This window comes from Mytilus californianus, unplaced genomic scaffold (assembly GCF_021869535.1).
Source record: "Mytilus californianus isolate M0D057914Y unplaced genomic scaffold, xbMytCali1.0.p SCAF_1, whole genome shotgun sequence".
In the NCBI taxonomy this organism is placed as follows: domain Eukaryota; kingdom Metazoa; phylum Mollusca; class Bivalvia; order Mytilida; family Mytilidae; genus Mytilus; species Mytilus californianus.
This window is the reverse complement of record NW_026262581.1, coordinates 44,725,947-44,751,032: the sequence shown is the minus strand read 5'-3', so window position 1 is coordinate 44,751,032 and position 25,086 is coordinate 44,725,947. Positions and strand designations below refer to the sequence as shown.

The 25,086-nt window shown below is 32.0% G+C and overlaps 1 protein-coding gene across 4 annotated transcripts in view; it reads left to right on the top strand.

Moving 5' to 3' along the window:
• LOC127701532 (cadherin EGF LAG seven-pass G-type receptor 2-like) overlaps positions 1-20,024 on the top strand; it is a 69,193-nt gene extending 49,169 nt beyond the window's left edge. For 2 of the 4 annotated variants that reach the window (XM_052205436.1, XM_052205426.1), the window contains 15 exons: positions 1,153-1,264; positions 2,141-2,486; positions 7,281-7,487; positions 7,860-8,019; positions 8,314-8,380; positions 8,772-8,838; positions 9,276-9,355; positions 9,810-9,978; positions 12,941-13,033; positions 13,581-13,836; positions 14,884-15,060; positions 15,290-15,361; positions 15,627-15,800; positions 16,713-16,869; positions 19,074-20,024. In XM_052205436.1, coding sequence (XP_052061396.1) covers positions 1,153-1,264; positions 2,141-2,486; positions 7,281-7,487; positions 7,860-8,019; positions 8,314-8,380; positions 8,772-8,838; positions 9,276-9,355; positions 9,810-9,978; positions 12,941-13,033; positions 13,581-13,836; positions 14,884-15,060; positions 15,290-15,361; positions 15,627-15,800; positions 16,713-16,869; positions 19,074-19,098 — 2,162 coding nt within the window. In that variant the 3' untranslated portion in view covers positions 19,099-20,024. Of the gene's footprint in view, positions 1-1,152; positions 1,265-2,140; positions 2,487-7,280; positions 7,488-7,859; positions 8,020-8,313; positions 8,381-8,771; positions 8,839-9,275; positions 9,356-9,809; positions 9,979-12,940; positions 13,034-13,580; positions 13,837-14,883; positions 15,061-15,289; positions 15,362-15,626; positions 15,801-16,712; positions 16,876-19,073 lie in introns of all 4 variants that reach the window. The other 2 variants (XM_052205456.1, XM_052205445.1) reach the window with 2 other exon arrangements.
• The last annotated feature ends 5,062 nt before the right edge of the window (positions 20,025-25,086 follow it).

Below are 25,086 nucleotides of genomic sequence, written 5' to 3'. Positions count from 1 at the left end.
TGCAATAAAATCCATCCACATTCTTTAACAATATCCTGTTGATGTTCATTTAGAACATGGTCTTTTGAACTAAAATTGAAAGGCAAAGCATGATTGGTCCAATTAACTAATTATCTCCCGCTGAGAATATTTTAGGAAATTTCTGTTTCCCAGTTATTACTCCGAAGTTTAGACATTTATTCTAAAGACTTATTTTTGAGCTAGTATATACCAATCCAGGAATACGAACTCCAATTGAGAACCTGTTGAAACTAACAAATTATGCATCAAATGTATACTCTAAATTCTAAATTCTTATTGAATTATTTATTCCGTTTAAGATTTAATCCTTTGTTTATGGGTTAGCTTGCATATACACATGTTGCTACATTTTCCATAACTACAATTTAGACAATGGATGTAGTAAAAATTACATAATTAGATATTAAACCTTAGCTTATAGTGAAGCTAGTTGCTTCTTTTAGAAATCTGGTGAATATACATGGCAGATTTGACATAGTATCATATATATGAATGAACCTAATGACCTTTAAAATTTAATCTGATATCAAATATGAAAATTGATTCCCTAATTTCAGAAGCTTCAAAAATTCTACTTCTATTAAAAATTACTGATTTGATTCACAAAGACCAAAATAAATCAAATTTATGAATATCATTTTGAGAAGCTCGGTAATGTCTACTGCTATTAAAATTTTTGCTGAAGTAATGTCACACAATTAAAAAAAAAGAACAAGTCCTTGTTTGGTAGCTGATATTATTTTGATTAGAAAAATTAACACCACTATTATAACACATTTCAGATTTCTATTTCAATAGAACATGTTTTAATATGCTTGATTTTCAAAAGCTTACAGATGGCTTGCTTACCTTCTTATTATAGATTTGCTTTTTTGTTTATTTGTTTATAATGTATATAAATTTAAATATAATAAATAAGTTTTTGCTGACTTTTATGGAAATTATATGGAAAAAAGAGGATAATGCTACCCCATATGAATGAATTTTATATTAAAAAAAAATTTCCTTTGTATGCTTATATTAAGAACCAAACATTTTGCTGTTCAGCAATCGTTAGCAGTATTCATTTTTAAAAAAATAATAAAGAAACATTGTATGTTTATGTGAAATGATATTATTTTATTTTTGCAGCACTGATATCCCAGATATTTGAAAACAGACATGTGCCGCAGTCTCATATTGCATTTGTAATGTACAAGACTCTGGGGAACTTGTTACCCAACAGATACCAGGAGGATGTAAGGTAAATCACTTTAACTTGTTCTTATTTGTAGAGTTGCACTAAGTTTAGACCTACTTATTGCATGGTGATGTCTGGTTGGTTGGCTGAGAGAAGTGGGTAATTTTATTTAATTTTACCTATTAACTCCTATAGTTTTCAAACTAGATCTTTGAAACTTTCGCAGAAAGAAAGCACACACATTGATATTGTACACCTGCTATTATGAAATGAAAACAACACACCAAAAAATCTTTGGTATCAATGATGTTTTAAAAGCTTCCATTTCATATGTGAATTCCTTAGTTCAAGACAACTTTTGAAAGATATTAGCATAGAGATGACAAAAGATCCAAGATCTACATCAAATTCCCTAATAGGCAAAAAAAGACCTACAAATATGAAGTTTATAGGAATACTTTTTATTTTGAGCAATTTAAAATACTTGCATTAAAGAAATAGAAACCTGAAATAGAATAAGAAATAAGTATTGTAACATGCAACAAACAATACAGCTCTACTGTAGATTGTACTACAGTCAAACCTGTCTTAACAGTCAGCTTGTTTCAGCTGTCACCTGTCTTTAATGGTCACTTTCCCAGCCAAGTCAATATCACAATTTTTCATAACCTTTCATAACAATACAGCTCTACTGTAGATTGTACTACAGTCAAACCTGTCTTAACGGTCAGCTTGTTTCAGCTGTCACCTGTCTTTAATGGTCACTTTCCCAGCCAAGTCAATATCACAATTTTTCATGACCTTTTTTAAAAGGTCACCTCTTTTTGAGGGGTCACTTTTAATACATTCCATGAGTGACTGCTTATTACAGGTTTGACTAATTTATTTTTACAAATTTACTTGTTCACTTAGTTTATATTCATTTATTTACCATTACAGAATTGTCAGTGATAGACCAGTCAACCTAAATGCTCCATTAGTGACAATTAAGATACGGGATCAAGGACAGATACACAGTGGTGGGTTAAAACAACCTATCAAACTCACTTTCAAACAAGCTGTCAACAAAAATCGCACAGATCCTCAGTGTGTTTTCTGGCAGTTTAACGGAGGGGGTCAGTGGTCAAACCAGGGTTGCTCAGTTGATAGCAGATACGAACTAGATGTCAAAGAGGTTAATCCAGAAGACCCTACAGATGTCAAAGTCATCAAACAGATGTATGTAGTCTGCTCCTGTAATCACATGACCAGTTTTGGATTAATGATGGATGAAGCTGAAAAAGAGGTTTGTTTACAACTGAAAAGTCTTTTTTGCATTTTTATTTTTGTTATTTTCATAGATATAGAAATAAAGATATATTGGTAATGTGTATGAGACAATGATATGTTTCATAATAAGGAAGGCACTAATTAAACATTGAAAAGAATGCACAAGCTTAGCTAACCATACATCTTAAAAAATAATTTATTATCTATAAACTTAAGGAATTTATGATGTAAAGCATGCAAAAGCATTTTAGATAATATCAAATTTTAAAAATTCAATCATTTAATTAATCTCTTAAGACTAATTCTATAACTTAATGGTAATATTTTCAAAATTGATGTTAACTGGTCATTTTACCTCTAAAATTTTGATGGTATGTCAATATTTCATATTCAGAAGCAAAATGACATTTTATTGCAAATTTTTATGCTATTTATACCCCCGCTTTAAAAAAGGGGGGTATACTGTTTTACCTCTGTCTGTCCTTCCGTCAGTCCATCCGTCTGTCCCATGAATATTTTCGTCGCATTTTTCTCAGGAACTACTTGATAAGGATTTCTGAAATTTGGTTTCAGGGTTTATATAATAAGTTACACTGTGTGATGTGTTATCAGATTCATCACTCAACAATTTCCTGTTTACCGAATACTTGTATTATTTTACACATGATAGCTAAGTTGAAAATTTTCGTCACATTTTTCTCAGGAACTACTTGACAAGGATTTCTGAAATTTGGTTTCAGGGTTTATATAAGTCAGCTATACCGTGTGATGCGTTTTCAGATTCATCACTCAACAACTTCCTGTTTACCGAAATATTTCAGCGGGGTATCATCAGTGATTACTTGTTATATCTAAAGTGTTCATGCCAAAACTTTATAAAACAAATTATTATCAAACTTTCGGTGACCTGTAGTTGTTAATTTCTATGTCATTTGGTCTCTTATGGAGAGTTGTATTATTGGCAATCATACCACATCTTCTTATTTTTATACGACCGCAAAAATTAAAAATTTTTTGGTCGTATATTGGTATGACGTTGGCGTCGTCCGAAGACACATTGGTTTTCGCACTCTAACTTTAGTTTAAGTGAATGGATCTCTATGAAATTTTACCATAAGGTTTAATACCACGAAAGGAAGGTTGGGATTGATTTTGGGGGTTATGGTATCAACAGTTAAGGAATTAGGGGCCAAAAAGGGGCCAAAAATAAGCATTTTTGTAACTTCCAGACAATAACTTGTGTGTAAGTGTATGGATCTCTCTGACATTGTACCACAAGGTTCCATATCACATAGGGAAGGCTGTAATTGATTTTGGGGGTAATTGCCTCCAAATTTTAGGAATTAGGGGCCAAAAAAGGGGCAAAAAACAAGCATTTTTCTAGTTTCATGACAATTACTTGTGTGTAAGTGTTTGGATATTTCTTAAATTGTACTACAAGGTTCCATATCACAAAGGGAAAGCTGGAATTGAGTTTGGGGGTAATTGCCTAAACGTTTAGGAATTGGGGGCCAAAAAGGGGCCAAAAATAAGCATTTTTCTAGTTTCCAGACAATAACTTGTGTTCAAGTGTATGGATCTCTCTGAAATTGTACTGCAAGGTACCATACCACAAAGGGAAGGCTGGGATTGAGTTTGGGGGTGATGAATCATAAGGGGGTTCAAAAAATTTGGGGGGGGGGGATTTTTTTTTTTTTCTTTTTTTTTCTTTTTTTCCTTTTTTTTTTCTTTTAAAATTTTCCATTTTAAGTTGATTATTTCTGATTTATATTTAAAAGCAAATAATAATGATATGGTAGGAGATACACACCAAACAGGATGTGTAAATTATTATACAATAAGTATTGTGCAATAGCAAGAAATTTTCAATTGCACAGTATTGCACAATAGCAAGAAATCTTCAATTGCACAGTATTGCGCAATAGCAAGAAATCTTCAGTTGCACAGTATTGCGCAATAGCAAGAAATATCCAATAGCACTATATTGCGCAATAGCAAGAAATTGTCAATTGTACAGTATTGTGCAAAAGAATATACTTCGTATAAATTGCTTATTTCTTGATCAATTTCAATGGGGTTTTATTCTTGAATTCTTGGGGTTCTTTAATATGCTGAATCTAACCATGTATTAAGTTTTTGGATTTTGGGCCCCGTTTTTAAATTGGTCCACATTGAGGTCCAAAGGGTCCAAAATTTAACTTTGTTTGATTTCAATCAAAAATTGAATTATTGGGGTTCTTTGATATGCCGAATCTAACCGTGTATTTAGATTCTTAATTTTTGGTTCCGTTTTCAAATTGGTCTACATAAAGGTCCAAAGGGTCTAAAATTAAACTTAGTTTGATTTCAACAAAAATTGAATATATGGGGTTCTTTGATATGCTGAATCTAAACATGTGTTTAGATTTTTGATTATGGGCCCAGTTTTCAAGTTGGTCCAAATCGGGGTCCAAAATTAAACTTTGTTTGATTTCAGCAAAAAATGAATATATGGGGTTCTTTGATATGCTGAATCTAACCATGTATTTAGATTTTTGATTATGGGCCCAGTTTTCAAGTTGGTCCAAATTGGGGTCCAAAATTAAACTTTGTTTGATTTCAACAAAAATTGAATATATGGGGTTCTTTCATATGCTGAATCTAACCGTGTATTAAGTTTTTGGATTTTGGGCCCCGTTTTTAAATTGGTCCACATTGAGGTCCAAAGGGTCCAAAATTTAACTTTGTTTGATTTCATCAAAAATTGAATTATTGGGGTTCTTTGATATGCCGAATCTAACCGTGTATTTAGATTCTTAATTTTTGGTTCCGTTTTCAAATTGGTCTACATAAAGGTCCAAAGGGTCCAAAATTAAACTTAGTTTGATTTTAACAAAAATTGAATTTTTAGGGTTCTTTGAAATGCTGAATCTAAACATGTGTTTAGATTTTTGATTATGGGCCCAGTTTTCAAGTTGGTCCAAATCGGGGTCCAAAATTAAACTTTGTTTGATTTCAACAAAAATTGAATATATGGGGTTCTTTGATATGCTGAATCTAACCATGTATTTAGATTTTTGATTTTTGGGCCCCGTTATCAACTTTGTCCACATTGAGATCAAAAGGGTCCAAAATTAAACTTTGTTTGAATTCATCAAAAATTGAATTCTTGGGGTTCTTTGATATGCTGAATCTAACCATGTATTTAGATTTTGGATATTGGACCATAATAGGTGAATGTCCAATTTAAAATTTTTAAGTTCTTAGACCACATTCATTCTGTGTCTGAAACCTATGCTGTGTCAAATATTTAATCACAATCCAAATTCAGAGCTGTATCAAGCTTGAATGTTGTGTCCATACTTGCCCCAACTGTTCAGGGTTCGACCTCTGCGGTCGTATCAAGCTGCGCCCTGCGGAGCATTTTATTATATTTTAATACAGTTAACATATACAAAAGTAAAGAAGCTTGGTGTATATATTAATAAGAAATATTAAAAGTTGGGAATGAGACAGCAACCTTTCATAAAAGACATTACAAGGAAAGCAGTGTTCCAGCTAGGATTTCAAAAGGGCAGGGTGCCAATCCTATAAAAGGGCATTTAACGTGTGATATGATAATATGAAAAGGGCATGTTTTAATAAAGATTATAATCAAACATTGTTTGTTCATTGAATCACTGGTTATAAATATACAAGAACAACATCATTAGCCCAGAGAAAAACTATCTTTCTACTTTTTAGGCTGAAAACTTATCAAGCAGCTTGTGACACAAGTTTTAAATCATTGCTTGGCATAGTTAAGCTTTATATGCAGTATTTTTTGAAAAATGTCCTGCTTCATTCTGTTTCTATGGTCTGACACACTTTACAAGTTTTACCTTTCTACCTTTTCTGTGTTTAATGGCAATACAGCACAAAACAGCTGTAAATGCACAATGTTAGGATATAGTGAACAGTGAAAATTTGAATTGAAAATAAAAAAATACAGAAAAAGATGACCAACCCTGCTACTAAGACCCTCTTTAACTTTTCCCATAACTCAAAACACCTAAACATATAAATTCTAAAGCCAGAAGTATGAAGACATATTTTATAATATCTTAGTAGGTTACTCAATGCTAGGAAAAAATAAGATTGAGTTATCTTTCTTTATTTGGGTGTGCTCCTTCTTTGGAGGATAATAAACAGTACGTAGAAGATGTAAATACGATCAACAATATGGCTGCCGATTTTGTTATTTTCGTATAAAAAATGAAGGCAGTCAATGAAAAATACGTCTTAATTTGCTATTTATTTCACGGAAAACAATAAGAGCAATGTTTTTAACGAGTTGATTATGGTTTTCGACTTTCTGTCAATTACGTTTTCTCCATGAAACTACGGTAAACATTGCTAATTGTGCCCAAGTTATATGAACATTTCTTGAAGTTCAAAGACAAATGCCGACTGACCGATTCTATTTGAATGAATTAATGTTGATGATCATTAAATGACCCATCCAATAAACGGATTACCTATAACAACAGATTATGACACCTGTTGTAATCGTTGATTAGCTTGGGGTCGTAAACAAAGTCATATACTTGTCGCCAGGTAAATTTTCGTAATTGGCTGATCATATCAATACGAACAAAATAATATACTAATCGATCTTCAAAAAAGGCAGGGCGCCCTGCAAACTGTAAAAAGGGCACAGGGCGGCACTCGGGAAAGGGCGGGCGGGCCGCCCTGTGAAAACGACCTAGCTGGAACACTGAGGAAAGTCAACAATCAGATAACATTTTCTTGTGTAATTATATCTGCAGATTCTTGGTTGTTCTATTTTCAGTATGTTGCAGAAGGAGCTGTGTCATTAGAAGTGGTCTGTTTTGTTGGTGTTGGACTGTCAATGATCGCTCTGTTAGTGACATTTATCATTCTTGTGTCATTCAAACATATACAGTGTAATTCTAACACCATCCTCATCAACCTAGTGTTTGTTATCTTCCTCGCAGAACTGGCATTTATTGTCGGGGTGTATAGAGTAGAATCTAAGGTAACTTCAATATTGTATTCTGACCTCTTTTCTAATGATTTTATTACTATTTATTTGCTTTTTTTTTGTTCATTTAACCACTCTTAATCAATGCTTATCCTGAAAAATATTTGAAATGTTGTCATATTTTATTTTTGACTATACTAGAAATGTTCACAGTTGTCATAGTATTTTAGATTGAATATCATAAAATTAAAAGCTGTATTTGTATGAGTAACCTTGAGACTTTATGGATAAGGTTTGGCCATTTAGGTAAAAAAAAAAGATATCTAATGTATAAATGCATTTCATGTAGGAATTTAGACATATATCTTAATTCTGATATTGAAATAATGTATTATTAATTAAAACTTGTTATACATATATTTTCAGCAACATGTATGGTGTAAACTGGTAGCCATTGCTCTTCATTTCTTCCATCTGTCAGCATTTTCCTGGTTGTTTGTTGAAATGCTCCACCTTTACAGAAGACTTGTGGAGATTAGAGAAATTAATTATGGTGCAATGAAATTTTATTATCTCATTGGTTATGGTGAGTCTAAGGTCTTGAGATAATTATTCAATCATAAAATTGAAAATGATTAAACAATTGATTGATCAATTTATGATGTTAAATTTTACATTCATTGTATATTAGTTATTAATAATGCAAGTTAAATTGGAATTGCATTTTTGAATAAACTTAAAGAAAAAATGACAAAAATTGCAAATTAAAAAAATTTTAAAACTTCAAATAGTTTGAATGTCTTGGATAAATTTTAATTCTTTTTATTTGAGCTGGATCTCACATTTTTTAATCCATATCATTTATTAAAACATTTTGCAGTTGTACCAGGAATTGTGGTTGGATTTTCTGTTGGGTTATACACTGATGCTTATGGTACATCTCAATTGTAAGTGTTACTAGATTAGAAGCAATGTATATGTTGATGGGAAATTACAAAGATAACATTTTGAATACATAAATACACAAATTTGATTTCTAAGAGTGGGTTACATTTTGGAGAAAAAATATATATTTATAACCTATATGAAATGCATATTGTAAAACATTTATGGAATTTTAGACTATGAGGCAAGAAGTTCTTGATAAAGAGCAAAAGTTTGATATTTTTTTCATTTTTCAATAAATGGACTTAGTTTTTTTACCTTCAATATTACATTTTTACATTGACAGTTGCAATTGCAAGCAAAAAAAGGGTTCTGCAGAATTCTTTATTTTTTTTTTACATTTATTCATTAAGCATATATAGCATAGCTTTACATATAATTTTTTATTTTCAGCTGTTGGTTAGACATCACACAGCCATTTATATGGACATTTGCTGGACCTGTCATGGTTGGTGCTCTGGTAAGTATATACAATAGTTTGTAATAAAGATAATTTGATGTTCATCAGTTCACACCAAAAAAAAAAATATATATGTCTTATTTGAAGATAAAAGGGTATAGGTTTTGCACCAGACAAAACTTGAAAATAAAAAAAGTGTCAATTTTCTTGGTAGAAGATCTTCATTTACTTTACACAGGGTCAAAGTTACCTATATTTCATCCTTTTATTGTGTGTTTTCCAGACTAGGGATCACAGGAAAAAATATTAAAATAAATGATGCCCCCATGGTAAAAGTTTCAGGTTGGTTCAATTTTAAGAGCAATGAAATTTTCTTTTTTGGAAGGTAAGAATATTGAAAATCAGTTAATTTATCTGCGATAGAATGATATAGTTATTCTTTTGTTTATTTAAAGATAAACTTGGGTATTTTAATTTAGCATTTAATTTTCTTCCAGAGCTGTATTGTTGTTACAATCTTGGGATTCCATGCAACTACAAGAGAAAAGGTTCATGTCTCAAATATTTCATCTCACAGGTTAGTGGAACGTAATGTAACATGGAACAATTAGTAATACTTGTTTTATATCCTGATGAAAAAGTATAAAGATAAAATAGAAGCACAAACAAATATAGTCAATAACATTTCATTTAACATTTTTGATACTTTCATTTCTGGTAGATGGATGTCATTATGTAACATAATTACCATATCTACCATATTTACTGTGTATATTTTTATTTTGAAATGAGGTCTATTTAAATTGTTGAAATTAAGTTTTCTTACACAAAAGTTGATGACTTAATTTTACAGTAAATTTTATTTTATGTGCTTCCATGTAATTATATTAATCTTTTTGCCACCCTGATGTTAAATCAATTGAGAATTTCTGTTGGTATTTTTTCTTTGATTTGAAGTTTTTCCATGTAAGAAAACGTCTTTTTCACTCTGATGTAAAACCATTTGTGAATTTCTGTTGATATCTTTTCAGATGTAGAATATTATGTGGAGTTTTTCTGCTGTTGTTACTAGGATTAAACTGGATAATAGGACTTTTGTCAGTTAACTATGATTCTACTGCCCTGTACTATGTCTATGCTGTAGTAGTAATGGCTCAGGGATTGTTCATGCTCTTAGCATATGTTATAGGGGACACAAAGGTAAGTAAATATCTTCAAATTACAGGCAATAATTGTAAACCTGTGCACCATCTTTTTCTGGTCATTACATCTAATTTAAATGGGAGACTTTGAAGGTGCACACACTTGTTACTATTTGTACATTGTTTACAGACTTGTCTGATTTTGATCTTTAAAACTAATCTAAAGCAATTGTTGCATAATTTGCATATACTCATTTTAGTTATTGTGCTATGGTTAATTTTGAGTTCTTGTCTTTCATTTTTGCTTATGTACTTTGTCTATTTGCCATTTTGTGTTTTTTTGATGAAAAAGTTATTTGTTTTTATAGTGATTAAGATTATATAACAATGTTGACTGCTGTACCCCAATTTTTTTACGTTTTTACCTATTATGTCTGTTTGTTTTGCTCACACATTGTTGTCAATATAATGGAATTCTATGCGACTGTCATACAAGTGAGAGGTTTAACTAGCTATAGAACCAGATTTAATCCACCATTTTCTACATAAGGAAATGCCTGTACCAAGTCAGGAATATGACGGTTGTTTTCCATTCGTTAGTTGTGTTTGAGCTTTTGATTTTGCCATTTTATAAAGGACTTTCCATTTTGAATTTCCCTTGGAGTTCGGTATTTTTGTTATTTTACTTTTTAGAAAAAATTACTTCTCATGTAATGGTGAAGGTGCATTTAAAAAATAGAAAAGTAATATTTTGCCAGATTTCAAAGTTATTGATCAAATAAACTTCCCTGAAGTAAAGTGCATTGTAATTTCTACCTAAAGGTTGCATATTTTGTAAATACAGCTGTGTCACAAACCACTCCTCTTTTGGGGAGATATACAATATTCAGAGATATTTTGTTTTGTTTACCTACTGGGTCCCAGATATGGTCTCTTTGTTTCATCTCAAAGAGACACCACTTGGGAATTTTACGAGTATAAATATATGTGGATAGGTCAAATTGAATTCTGAAGAAGACCCAAAGTGAAGGGAGGGGTAGTACAGAATTTTAGTATAAGTTTAAACTCTTAGAAGTTTGAGGCATATAAATGTTGAAAATATGCCGGACAGCCCTATATTTTGACCTTTGAAAAAAATAGTAGTGCATATGAACTTTCCATTCTAGGATACGAATTTTTACGAAACTTCATAGTAAAAGTGGCACAGTTTGAGCCGTGATTGGAGTTCCTATTAGAAATTGCATTGTCTATATTTTGTTACAGACTTGGGGAATAGCTCTGGTAGCAAGGATGGAGGCGATTATTTATACGGACAGATAAAAACACATCTGCTTCCATTTCTACATTTTAATCAGACAAAGATGACGTCACAAACAAGAATACAAAATAGTGGCAAAAGGGGAACAACTCTCTCTTACACACAGAAACATAATCCGACCATACATACTGATATATAACATCCCGCCCACAAAACAAAAAAAATACTAATTTTTTACAATGGTCAATATGTTTATGTGTTTAAAAAAAATACAATTTATAATTATTTCCAAAATTGAAAGTTTACATGAATAAAGTTAATCTCTTGACACTCTAGTAACCATTTCAAAACAAACGTATCAACGCTGCAAAACCGAAAGTCTGGCATCTCGGACTCCTCCCTCGGATGACCTTATGCACGCATTACTTTCACACAACACTTACAGTGATACACACATATTAATGGCATTTCCTACTAGACAAACTGATATCATTATAAATAGCTGAATACAAATTTGATAGTATCATCAGAGACCTTATAAACTCTTAAATTAAAGGTTTTATTTATGATAAATATCACACCGCTAAATGATAAACACATTCACATCAGTTTAATTTCAAAGTAAACAAATAACGTAGATCAAAATTGACATGAAAATTATCTGGATTCATAAAATCAACATAGTTAGAAATAAAATGTTCTCGTACAGAATAAATTTATCATCTTTTCTTTAAAATGAATAGGTCTTCTTGGAAATCTTCAAAACCATGGCGATATTCTTCAATCTCATAATATTCCATAACGTTTAATAAGAGTCAAAATATTACGGCGGAATGAAACACAACAGCAATACAGTCAACATAACGCAATTATTAGATACATCTGATCACACGTGTAGTTCAGCGGATAAATCTGGGTCATCATCGATAAACAAAGATTGTTATGCAGTAAAAAAAGGCCCTTCTGATGAAATCGGAACTTTAGAATGCATGGCGATACAGTTATCACCGATGCAACTCGACTAATGTCAAATCAAAATAGCATATATATAAACAGGATCCAAATGTTACGGACATTAAATAATGTATGATGCAATGAGATAAATCTCACGTGCTTTCTGGTTGAAAACGGTATACATGTAGACATTCATTATAATAAATCACAAAGACAGTACACGAGACGAGACATGGTCTGTTCTTCATTCCAAAAATCCATTTAAATTTTGGTATTATAATAAACGTGCAGCTATAAATTTTCAAAAACAATTAAAAGTGTTCAGCATCATGGCGGCATATCAGGATCCGTCAGGAACGGTCGGTCAACTTCATAGGTAAAAATGTCCAAAATCCATAAAAATTAAAACTCCAAAAAAATGTATACGTCGTTATCCATCGATCGTTTAGGGTCTCCACCATGTTACAGACTTGGGGAATAGCTCTGGTAGCAAGGATGGAGGCGATTATTTATACGGACAGATAAAAACACATCTGCTTCCATTTCTACATTTTAATCAGACAAAGATGACGTCACAAACAAGAATACAAAATAGTGGCAAAAGGGGAACAACTCTCTCTTACACACAGAAACATAATCCGACCATACATACTGATATATAACAATTTACTGAAGTGCAACCTATAGAGATTAACATATATAAATGTGTAATTGATGTGTAGTTAAAATTGTCATATTTCTTACATTGCTGTTGAATGAGATAATTTATAGAATGTGTTTCATTTCATTTGTATATGATTGATTACAGGTCAGAAGTCAAGTAAGACGACAGTGGCTCAAATGTCAAGGTAGAAACATAAAGTCAGAAGAAAATCTGGTTGGAAAAGGTGTTCCTGTTTCTGTAAGTTCAATGGATATTTTTATTTTTATATTCTTTTCTTCAACTTCTTGATTGTTTATTACAAGATTAAAGCATGAGATGCATTATTGATCATACAAACAATTATCTTCATCTGTTATTTTATTATTGTTACATGTAATTGCCACTTTGAATTAAAGTGTACTATAAAATACATTCTAATACATTGGTGAAGTTACAATTATATACTAATTTGATCAGAGATAGACAATGCTGTTGAAAAGAAACAAAATAGAAAATTATTTCAAAGGACAAAGGATGAATATTTGCATATATATTTTGGTTGTCAAATATGTAACTTGCAAACTGTGCTATAGTGAAACCTGTCTGAACTGAAATCATTTTACATTGTATAGATTTGAAAGGTCTTTTTTATACAGGTTATATTAAATTATAAATACTTAGTTTGCCCTGATTCAGTAGTTCAATTAAAACAGGTTTTAGATATATATACGATACAATTTGAACAGTTTCTACTGTATTTTTGGTCTCATAAATCTAAAATCAACATTTTATTTATATTTGCCAGAGGTCAGCTTTAGCCTACAGAAATGATGCATCATATGAGGGCAATATAAACAGAATCAGTGTTGGTATAACAGCCTCCTCCACTACTAGTCGTTCTACCAGTAAAAATAGTGGAGGTTTATTTAAAGGTGAAGATTACCTCTGTAGTACTACCTCCACATCAGGACACGTCCCGGGATCAATGTATCCTAACAAAAAAACAGCATTGACACCATATGCTTATGATACAAAGGCTTACATGGAGAAAAGACCGAAGGGTGAGACGTTGGTGATGGGTGATGTCAATTTTAACATTTTTGTGGTGTTGGCTTTTATTTAATTTCCTCCTACCTTTGATTGGCAGAATTTAACCAAAATTTGTTTTTCTTCTACCTATTGGTTTTCCCTTGGTCGTCTCATTTTCCATTTTTCATCCTTGTGTTGTGTTGTACTAAATCTATCAATTTTCATTTAATTTTCACATTATTTTTTCTTTTGTCTTATTTCAGAACATTATCTTGTGTATCATATAACATGTTTAACAAGGCTAATTATTTTGACACACTATTTGTAATGAGTGTTTTTGTGCTGATAAATGCTAATGTATAAACTTATGAGCTAGATATTATAGAAATACTTTCAAAATATCAATATTTTTCTACAGAACTCTTGTAAATACTATTTATGTAGGAAGAATCTTGTTATAAGATTGACATTATTTTCTGGATGTTTTTGTGATTTCAACAATTGAACGTTTTGGTTCCAGTATTGAAATTGGCATTTTATGTATGGTTTAATAGAAAACTTGTGACATGAGGTTAGAGAACATTCAAAATCTTCATCTTCTGCTGGAATATGCTTCAAGTGTGAGTTCTACACAGTCATACAGTTTGCTATTAAAATAAAAGTAAACCAAAAAACTACATTTAAAAAGTTATAATCCAGACCTTTGAGAGCTTTACATACAATGTAAACACCTGTCTATTGTTAAAAGACTGTCTATATTGACCTCCTGATGTACTTATGTTATTTGTGTTGCTGGATTGCTGCCTTTATGACTTATACCAACATCTTTTTTTTTTATTTATATCATGATTGCAAATTGAAAGCGTAACTGTAAGAAGTTATATATGATAGATAATTAAATTGATTAATGTTGTTTTTTTATCTTTCTGTAGGAAAAAGGTTTATTTTTTTTATTTTTTATCCTGTTTAACATATTGTTAAATCTGTTTTACATATTATATCTGTTATATTGTCTATTTGCTCAACCACATTTGAATATTTTCCAACATTAAAGTATCATGAATATAATTATTTTGTAGAACAAGAAATTGATGAAACTGGAAGAGTAAAACATCCAAATGATTCAGATTCTGACAGTGATGCATCCGAAGGAAACATTAGTTTAGAGTTAGCATCAAGTCATTCATCAGATGAAGATGACGATGATGATAACATTACCTCATGGGAAAAACAAATGTCTAAAAATAAAATTGTTGGCAAGTATTATTAATTTTAGCCTGTTCTGGTAAATAACTACTAGCATAATTTTTCATGACATGTTTTATGTTCTATTCAGGTAGATTTTGTTAAATCTGTTGTATTATTTGTGTTGGTGTTTTTGTTAATCCTACAATTTTGCTGCTCTGTAGATAATTTTTAAAGGCAAGAACCTACTTAAATATTTTTTTATGTTTTTATAAATGAACTTTGTGTAATACTTTTCAGAAGATGCCAAAGAACAAATAAGGAAAAAGAAAAGAGAGAAAGAAGATGCAGATAAACAAATACCAGTAATAGGTATGTAACAGATATACATACTTAGGCTCAAAATTGTTCCTTTTAATATTCAAGAAATACAGTTTCTGGAACAATAAGTGTAAAAATATGAGAGACACAGAATGTGAAAATATATTAAAAACATAAATGATTATATTTTTTTTTAATTTTCAAAGCAAGTTATGATTCCTTTGATAATATACAGTTACCTTTTTTTCCCCCGAGTACAGATTAGAGATTTTTTTAATAATTATCAACTTTATTAATATTTGATTTATTTTTCCAGATAATGCACAGATGTTTAATAATAACCCACAGTTTAACCATTGGCCAGGAGATCCACATCTGGCCAATCACCAGATAAACGAGTCAGACTTCCGTCCATCTGACCAGTACAGTATACAACACACGATGTCCAGTGTTCCACCAGATGTCACTTTACATGCTCAGGAATTCCAAGGTAGTCGAGACTACTTAGCTAGTAGCCATTATACCAGTAGTGACTTTGCTAGTACAAGCAATGATTATTCTAGTCTATATACAGGCAGTCAGGATCAACAAAGCAGCACAGTGCAAAGTAGCAATGACTATGAAAGCATAAAGGACTATCAGCCTCCCAAAAAAATAGGGTCCATACGAATGGGGGTCTTTTCTAGATAAAATTTGATCAGGATAAGGTATTCATGACAAGAACCCACTTCAAAATGGTTTGTTAAAAAGAAGTGAAATAATTGACTATCAGCAATCAAATCTGTATTCAGAAGTAAAGTATAGGGCATTTGATACAAATGATAATCATAAAATAATGGCATGTATTATTATAGCCATGGTAAGGGATGTCTTGATAATCACATGACAAGAAGCATTAACAGGCATACTTCATTATTATACAAGTTCTCTCACACAAACAGTGCTTTAATATGTGTTTATATTTATTTACAACTTATAAATGCATGACAGTAATTTATTGGCTATAAAAGTTCAAAAAACATTCCTAATAGGTACGCTGTAAATATTGCCAGAATTCCTCACACATTGCACAATAAGTGTCTTTGTTGTCTGTTGATCTGTGTATATAAAATACTTATTTTGTTGAATTTCTACATGTGATATATTTTGTTGCTTTTTTCCATTGATTGGTTTAATGTTTATGCTTTTGCATTTTTTTTTCTGTAAATATGTAAATAGATGTTGTAATTTGTATTATATGTGTACATGCAAATATTTTTTGTAAAATGATCCCTGATAGAATTAAGTACAATTTAGGAGGAGGATTTAGATAATCTTAGTTGGTTCATCTGACAAGTAAATCATAACAAATTTTTGTTTAATTGCCATAGTTTAACAATACAGTTTGCCTTTATAAATGTAGGTAACAGGGACTATATTATACCTCCTACTCGAATGGACAGTTTATTGAATGACTCCAGCAGTATTAGTAAAGTATCCTCTGTCATGGCCAATCTGCCATCAGAACGAGTCAAAGTTCAAGTGCTAACTCACAATGGCAGTATATCATCTGACTCTGAGTAAGTGTAAGTGGAATATCAAACTTTCCGTATCCAAAATCTTGGGTTTTGTGTGATATCCAAGTTTATGTGTGTGCAAAAATTGTAAAAGAAAAATATATTAAATAGTTGAATATGAATTCAATAAAATAATTAAAAAGATCCAGATATTGCACTGAGTTATGCTAAATACTCTCAAGATTCAGAAATTAATTAATTTATCTATTGAAATTTTGATCTATATTAAAATAAGGCAAGAGTTGTTAACAATTCAAGATTAATAAATGTTATTTCAGTTTAATATTGTATTGGAAAATTTCTATCAAAGAAGAACAAATGTCATGCTCGTTTTAAAGCATTTCCCCCCCATAAAAACAATTATAATAATTTCTGAATCTATAGACTTTATTATCTCAAAGTATCATACTATAAAAGGTGATCTGATATTTTCAAATAGTGTTCAACAAAACAGATAAAATCAATATGCTCCAGAAATAAGTATGATATTTTCAGATTTATTCTTTGCTTTCCTGAAATACTTTTATTTGCATGCTGTTATCCAATACCTATATAATGCATTTACTGTTGTTTAATGTCCACCATAGTCTGAAGACACACAGAACTTTGCACACAAATGATACACTGTCACTCACTTCAAATATTAGAAGGCAACGGTGATGAATTTACTTGGTTTTTGTTTCAATACACATTTGCATGACATTTTTTGTTCTTAATAATGAAATGGTAGCAAACAAAAGACAGCCTTTAGATATTTGGCTGAAGAACTATTGCATTATCACAAAACTGTTTACCAAATTCAGATTTTCTTGAAATTGGTCAGTTGAAATTTAACTTTATTTACAGATATATCTTTTTTTTTTCTTAATGAAATACTTTCTCACAATAGATCATGTTGTATCTCCATAAATTTCTCGTTTCTGATCTTTTCAGCAATGAGTAAACATACAAGTTAAAAAGATATTCTTGTAAAGTAGAAGTTGGCATCAAATTTCTTCAATGTTCAAGTTGAGCATTAGTCAGGCTTAATGATCATTTTTGAACATTTTGTTGTAGTAAATACCTATCATACCCAAGATTGCTAAAAAATATCAAAAAGAAAAATCTCAATCTGTGATATCTGGAAAATATCTACAAGTACAGAAAAAAGTTCTGGAGTTATAATTAAATCACCATATACATGCATTTACAAATATTTTTTTTATGCCCCCGCCGTAGGGGAGGGGCATTAAGTTTTACCCTTGTCCATCTGTACGTCCCAAAATTGGTTTCCGTTCTCTAACTTGAGTTTGCCTCAACCAAATGTTATGAAACTTATACTCAATGCTTATTACCACAAAATACAGATCAAGTTTGAATTTTGGTAGCATCACTCTAACTGTTCTAGAGTTATGCCCCTTTATAAATGGAAAAATTACAAAATTTTTAGTTTCCTTTCTCTAACTTAAGTTTACACGATGCTTATTACCACAAAACACAGATCAAGTTTGAATTTTGGTGGCGTCACTCTAACCATTCTAGAGTTATGCCCCTTTATCAATGGAAAAATTACAAAATTTTTAGTTTTGTTCTCGAACTTAAGTTTGCCTCAACCAAATGTTATGAAACTTATACACAATGCTTATTACCACAAAATAAAGATCAAGTTTGAATTTTGGTGGGGTCACTTTAACCATTCTTGAGTTATGCCCCTTTATAAATTAAAAAAAAAAAAAAGCAAAATTTTTAGTTTCCATTCTCTAACTTAAGTTGCCTCAACCAAATGTTATGAAACTTATACACAATGCTTTTTACCACAAAACACAGATCAAGTTGAATTTTGGTGGCGTCACTTTAATCATTATCGAGTTATGCCCCTTTATAAATGGAAAAATTGCAAAATTTTTAGTTTCCGTTCTGTAACTTAAGTTTGCCCCAACCAAACATTATGAAATCTTTACACAATTCTTATTACCACAAAACTCAGATCAAGTACAAATTTGGGTAGCATCACTTTTATTGTTCTTTAGTTATGTCCCTTTATAATGTTGTATGCAAGCTGGGGCATTATCTGTGTCCATGGGGACACATTCTCCATTTATTTTTTTATGGAAAAACTTTTGTCTGTTTTATTTTGTCTGCTACCGTATCAGTTTTATTTGAATTTTTTGCATGATAGCATGAATGCATGATTTTTTTCGTAACTTTTTGTTCTGTTTATTTTGTAGATGCAGCAATGAGACCACAGTATAACAGTTAAAAGAGACTAAATGCCAAATCAAGTGTCATAAACATTGATCTCAAATGATTCTTTTATTCATTCCCATTTCAAATGAAATCTTCTCATATTGATCATTCCATATTTAATGCTCATTTGGATGGAAATCCAGTTTCAAGTGTTTTTCATTTCTTTGCTCTCTACTGCCTTTGTGAGAGCAGCATAATATCTGGTGCTCCTTATCATTTATTTTCCCAGTAATACATATCATTCATAAAAATACATATTCAATTTTACAGAAATGAAATGTGATAGAATTTTTTTTTTTATTTTGTCCTTATACAAACCTGTGAGATAGATTGACAGGTTGATCCTTGAAATCCTTTGATAAAAATCCAGAATTGATGTGCTATGTTTTTTTAGATATACTTTTATCTCAATGATCTCTTTTACAATTTATACTTACAAAGGGTCAGAGTATTGTAATTCTTTCATATAAACTACAAATGCACTTCTCCAAAAGGAACAATTTAGATATTTCTGCAAAGAATATTTTCTTTCCATCCACAAAGAAGTAAATAATGGTAGTTGTTCTTCCTTTAGATTGATATTTTTACATCCATTTCATCATATTTTTTTTAAATGATTCAAACTAAGTATCTTGTGTTGTTATTTTATATTGTACTTGAATACCACTGGCAATAAGTAACAAGTGGATAATTGGAAGTCTGTGATTTATATATATTAAAGGTTGTGTATAAATGTAATGTATGTGTATATTGGAGAATGTGTGAATGAATGATGTAAAAGAAAATAAATTGAGTGATATTTTTGAATGTGATATTTAATGTGAAATGTAAATTTTTTATATATATGATTTTTGCTTTGTATAAGGACTCGTCTTTATATGAGCTGCCTTTTATACAAAATACTTCAAAAGTAATAAAAATAATAATATGTATATGTGTGTTCTTTTTCTTGAAGACCAATGAATCTTAACAGAAGTTTAAGAGGAATTTATGTAGATACCTTGGCTGAATCAAGCTAGCTTCTATTAGCATACTTCCAAAGAGATGCTCCCTAAAGCAAAATTTAAATCTAGTGTCATTACCATCATGTGGCCTTTCGAATAACAAACCATATGTTGTTTCAAAATATTTTTTTTAAATACCGCAGCTGTGCTCTTTGTGCAGTCAAATTGCATTGACCATATATTTAAGTCTCCCAAACGAAGTTTGGGAAGACTTATTGTTTTTGCTCAGTTATTATTATTATTCTTCTTCTTCTTCTTCTTCTTCCTCTTCCGCCACTTTTAAATTTGAACTTGTCCGCACCCGTTCTCCAAAACCGCTTGTCAGATTAACTTAGGGTTTCACAATATGTTAGACTAACATGTCTAGTGGTGCAATCAGGGTTTTGTTTGTGCAATGGGGTTTATGAAGGGGTACTTTGAGGGGCAAAAAGAAAAGGGGGTTTTACTATAGAACCCTATGGGAATTTATTTTTTAAAATTTTCAAATGATTATAAATTGAAAACCGTTTGTGATAGACACAATCTTTTTAATTGAAAATGTTCTAAATGATAAAGCCCATTAAATGAAATACAGGGTTAGTCCCCAGGGGCCACCCCCACCCCCTGCCATTTAAGAAAGTTCTAATACCTTGTAAGTGGTCAAGATCCCCACCCCTAAACCATATATATTTTGGTTTGTTATGCTAAGATGGTTTGAATGATATACAGGGTTAGTCCCCAGGGGTCATTCCGACCCCCTGCCATTTGAGAAAGTTCTAATATCTTGTAAATGGTTGAGATCCCCACCCCTAAACCATATATATTCTGGTTTGTCATGATAAAGCACATCAAATTTAATACAGGGTTAGTCCCCAGGGGTCACCCCCACCCCCTGCCATTTAAGAAAGTTCTAATATCTAAGTGGTCAAGATCCCCACCCCTAAACCATATATATTCTGGTTTGTCATGCTAAGATGGTTTGAATGATATACAGGGTTAGTCCCCAGGGGTCATCCCGACCCCCTGCCATCTGAGAAAGTTCTAATATCTTGTAAATGGTCGAGATCCCCACCCCTAAACCATATATATTCTGGTTTGTCATGATAAAGCACATCAAATGAAATACAGGGTTAGTCCCCAGGGGTCACCCCCACCCCCTGCCATTTAAGAAAGTTCTAATATCTTGTAAGTGGTCAAGATCCCCACCCCTTAACCATATATGTTCTGGTTTGTCATGCTAAGATGGTTTGAATGATATACAGGGTTAGTCCCCAGGGGTCATCCCGACCACCCTGCCATTTGAGAAAGTTCTAATATCTTGTAAATGGTCGAGATCCCCACCCCTAAACCATATATATTCTGGTTTGTCATGATAAAACACATCAAATGAAATACAGGGTTAGTCCCCAGGGGTCACCCCACCCCCTGCCATTTAAGAAAGTTCTAATATCTTCTAAGTGGTCAAGATCCCCACCCCTAAACCATATATATTCTGGTTTGTCATGCGAAGATGGTTTAAATGATATACAGGGTTAGTCCCCAGGTGTCATCCCGACCCCCTGCCATTTGAGAAAGATCTAATATCTTGTAAATGGTTGAGATCCCCACCCCTAAACCATATATATTCCTATTTGTCATGTCTCGAACATTTGAATGATGTATACGGTCAGTCCCCAGGAGTTCCTCCCCACCCCCAATGTTCTAGTATCTTGTAAATGGTCGAGATCCCCACCCCTAAACCATATATATTCTGGTTTGTCATGCCAAAATGATTTGAATGATATACAAGGTTAGTCCCCAGGCATCACTAATGCATATAACTTTACTGGACCAAACCAATTTTCACTGGACGTTGCCCAATGTCAGGCGACCCTGGGAATTACGAATTATGGGAGCTTCGTTTGGGAGACTTCGTAACAGCATCCTGTTACAATCATTTCTTGTCATTTGTGATATTGATATACAGTCACTGACCATATATCGCCTTGTTTATGCGTTTCTGTAGAGTTTTATTTATGATGCCAATAAATAATACAGGTTCGCGGAAATTTTACATCATCCGCTCCAAATTAAAAAAGGATGGTTTTTACCCTAAATATTTCATTTGGAACAGATGTAGGAGTTGCAGTATACAGAATAACCATACATGGTCTCGAAATATAAATATTATTTGTACTCAACTCGAAACAGAAATGCTCGTCAAAGCCTCCCTTTTTAAGCCTTGTACAAATAAAATTTATTTTTCGAGACAATGTATTGTTATTCTATATTTGAATTATCCAACCACTCCAAAGGATCCTATGCCAATACCCCTTCAATGGTTTTGGAGTAAAAAACACATACTTTTCTATTCAGGGGAATCCACCTATCGAATCTTATTCAAGGAACTCTAAATACATAAACTTGTATATATAATGACATATAGTAATAGCACTCGTCTCTTGTGGACCATATGCTTAGGTCAAGGTGTAGTTTTTTCATTTCAATCAATGATGTGCTAGCTTGATTTGTGTTAATTGACCAACTGTATTCTTCTATAAATCGGTATATAAATGAGAGGAGATGATATGATTACTAATGAGACAACTAACCACCACAGACCTAAGGACAGGGATGTAGACAACTATCTGCAAGTCACTGGAAGCCCTTCAACAATAGGCCTCTGCATGACGAAATCTGAAACAATTCAAAAGAGAGTATTAACTGCCCAATTTATGCTAAAACAAACCAATTAACCGATTTACTATGAAAATGAGGTAAAGGTTATATGAACCCTGCCAGACAGACATTTTCAGGTTACAATCATTCAATACACCAAATACAGTTGACCGATTGCTTATTGTATTCAAATAACAGAGTGAAACAATAAACACTCAACAATGAACCATGAAAATGAGGTCAAGGTCAGATGAAACCTGCCAGACAGACATGTACACCTTTCAATCATTCCATACACCAAATATAGTTAACCTATTGCTAAAAGTATCCAAGACCTAATCATATTAACTTAACCTTGTTCGCTGTTCAAAGAAATGATTTAAAGGTTCGGTGAACCCTACCTGACAGACCTGTAGGTCCTGTAAGCACACCACATACCAAATATAGTTAACTTATTACTCATAAGTGAAAATTCACATGACAAAAACTAGTTATATTTAGCAGACACTGAACCATGAAATGAGGATAAAGATTAATGAACATATGCAAGAAGGAAACTTTAGAACTGGAAACTTCATACATATATATGAATTACCTTTTGAAATAAAGAGCTTTATACAACGAGTTTACATTTTAACCACTCCAGGATGTGCATCCCTATATCATTCTGCTACTATCATTGCAAGCAAGAGATCATAAACTGTTAACACAGAGATATGTCTCGCCTATTTGTTATTTTGATAATGCAAATGTTGAAATTAAAATAGCAATACTTTAACATGCAAGTTATGCAAATATTCAAAGTCAATGAACCATGACAACAATCTCCATGGAAATGAGATGTGCCAATGCTAATACAACTGCTAACCAAATACCATTGACTTTTCATTAGTCGTTCCCTTTAAACAAACCTAAACACAAACATTAACTTGTAAACTATGTAAAATTTTCAAAGTCAATGGACCACAATTAGGGGGTGGGGTTATAAAATATCCATGGAAATGGAACTTGCAAATGCCAATACATTTGCATACCGAATATATCATTGACTTAATATTAGTGGTTCATCTTAAACTGACCTAATCACAAACTAATACATGTAAACTAAGCAAAAGTTTCAAAGTCAATAGACCATGACTGAGGTGTAAGGACCAAATATTCTCCATGGAAATGAGATGTGCAAATGCTTATACAACTGCATACCAATTATCATTGACCTACCACTAACAGTTCCCCTTAAACTGGCCTAATTACAAACTAATACATGAAAACTAAGCAAAAGTTTCAAAGTCAATAGACCATGAAAGAGGGGGCTGGGCCGAATAATCTCCATGGAAAAGAGATGTGCCAATGCTTATACACCTCATACCAATTATCATTGACCTACCACTAACAGTTCCCCTTAAACTGACCTAATCACAAACTAATACATGAAAACTAAGCAAAAGTTTCACAGTTGATAGACCATGAATGAGGGGGCGGTGCCAAATAATCTCCATCGAAATAAAATATGCCAATGCTTATACAACTGCATACCAAATATCATTGACCTACCACTAGTGGTTCCCCATAAACTGACCTAATTACAAACTAATACATGTAAACTAAGCAAAGTTTCAAAGACAATAGACCTTGACTGAGGGGGCGGGGCCAAATAATCTCCATGGTAATGAGATGTGCCAATACTAATACAACTGCATACCAAATATCATTGACCTTCCACTAGTGGTTCACCATGAACTAGACCTAATCACAAACTAATACATTGTTGACGCCTCCGCCGACGCCAGAAACAGCATACCTATGTCTAGCTTTTTGACTCCGTCAAGGCGAGACAAAAAACAGATCCTTCAATGATATCACAATAAAAATGATTGTCACAGCAAGTGGAGATCTTTTTTTATGGCCCCGCAACAGTTGTCAGGGCCATATAGTTTTACCCTTGTCATTCTCTCATCCTTCATTCTGCAACGAACAGTTATACAGACTTTTTTCTAAACACTTTCACAAATTGAGCTGATTTTTAGTAAGTTTTTTGCGAGCGGGGCCATTCTTGTTGTTCTGACACATCTAGTTTTCAAATGTGTTTTCTTTGTTTGCTAGTATCTAGTATAGTGCATGCAGGAACAGTTTAAGATATATCACAGCATCTGTCTATATTGACAACAACTCCTTTTTTTTATTTTTATACGGTTCTTGTTGGTACATTAAGTTCTCAATCACAAATATATATCAAAACTGCAATGTACCAGTATTCAATTTTGCTATTTTAGGCAAAATTCAACCTTGCAATATCTTTAATGTAACACAATTATATTAAAATTTGTAATACTTCATTCAACCATTTATTATT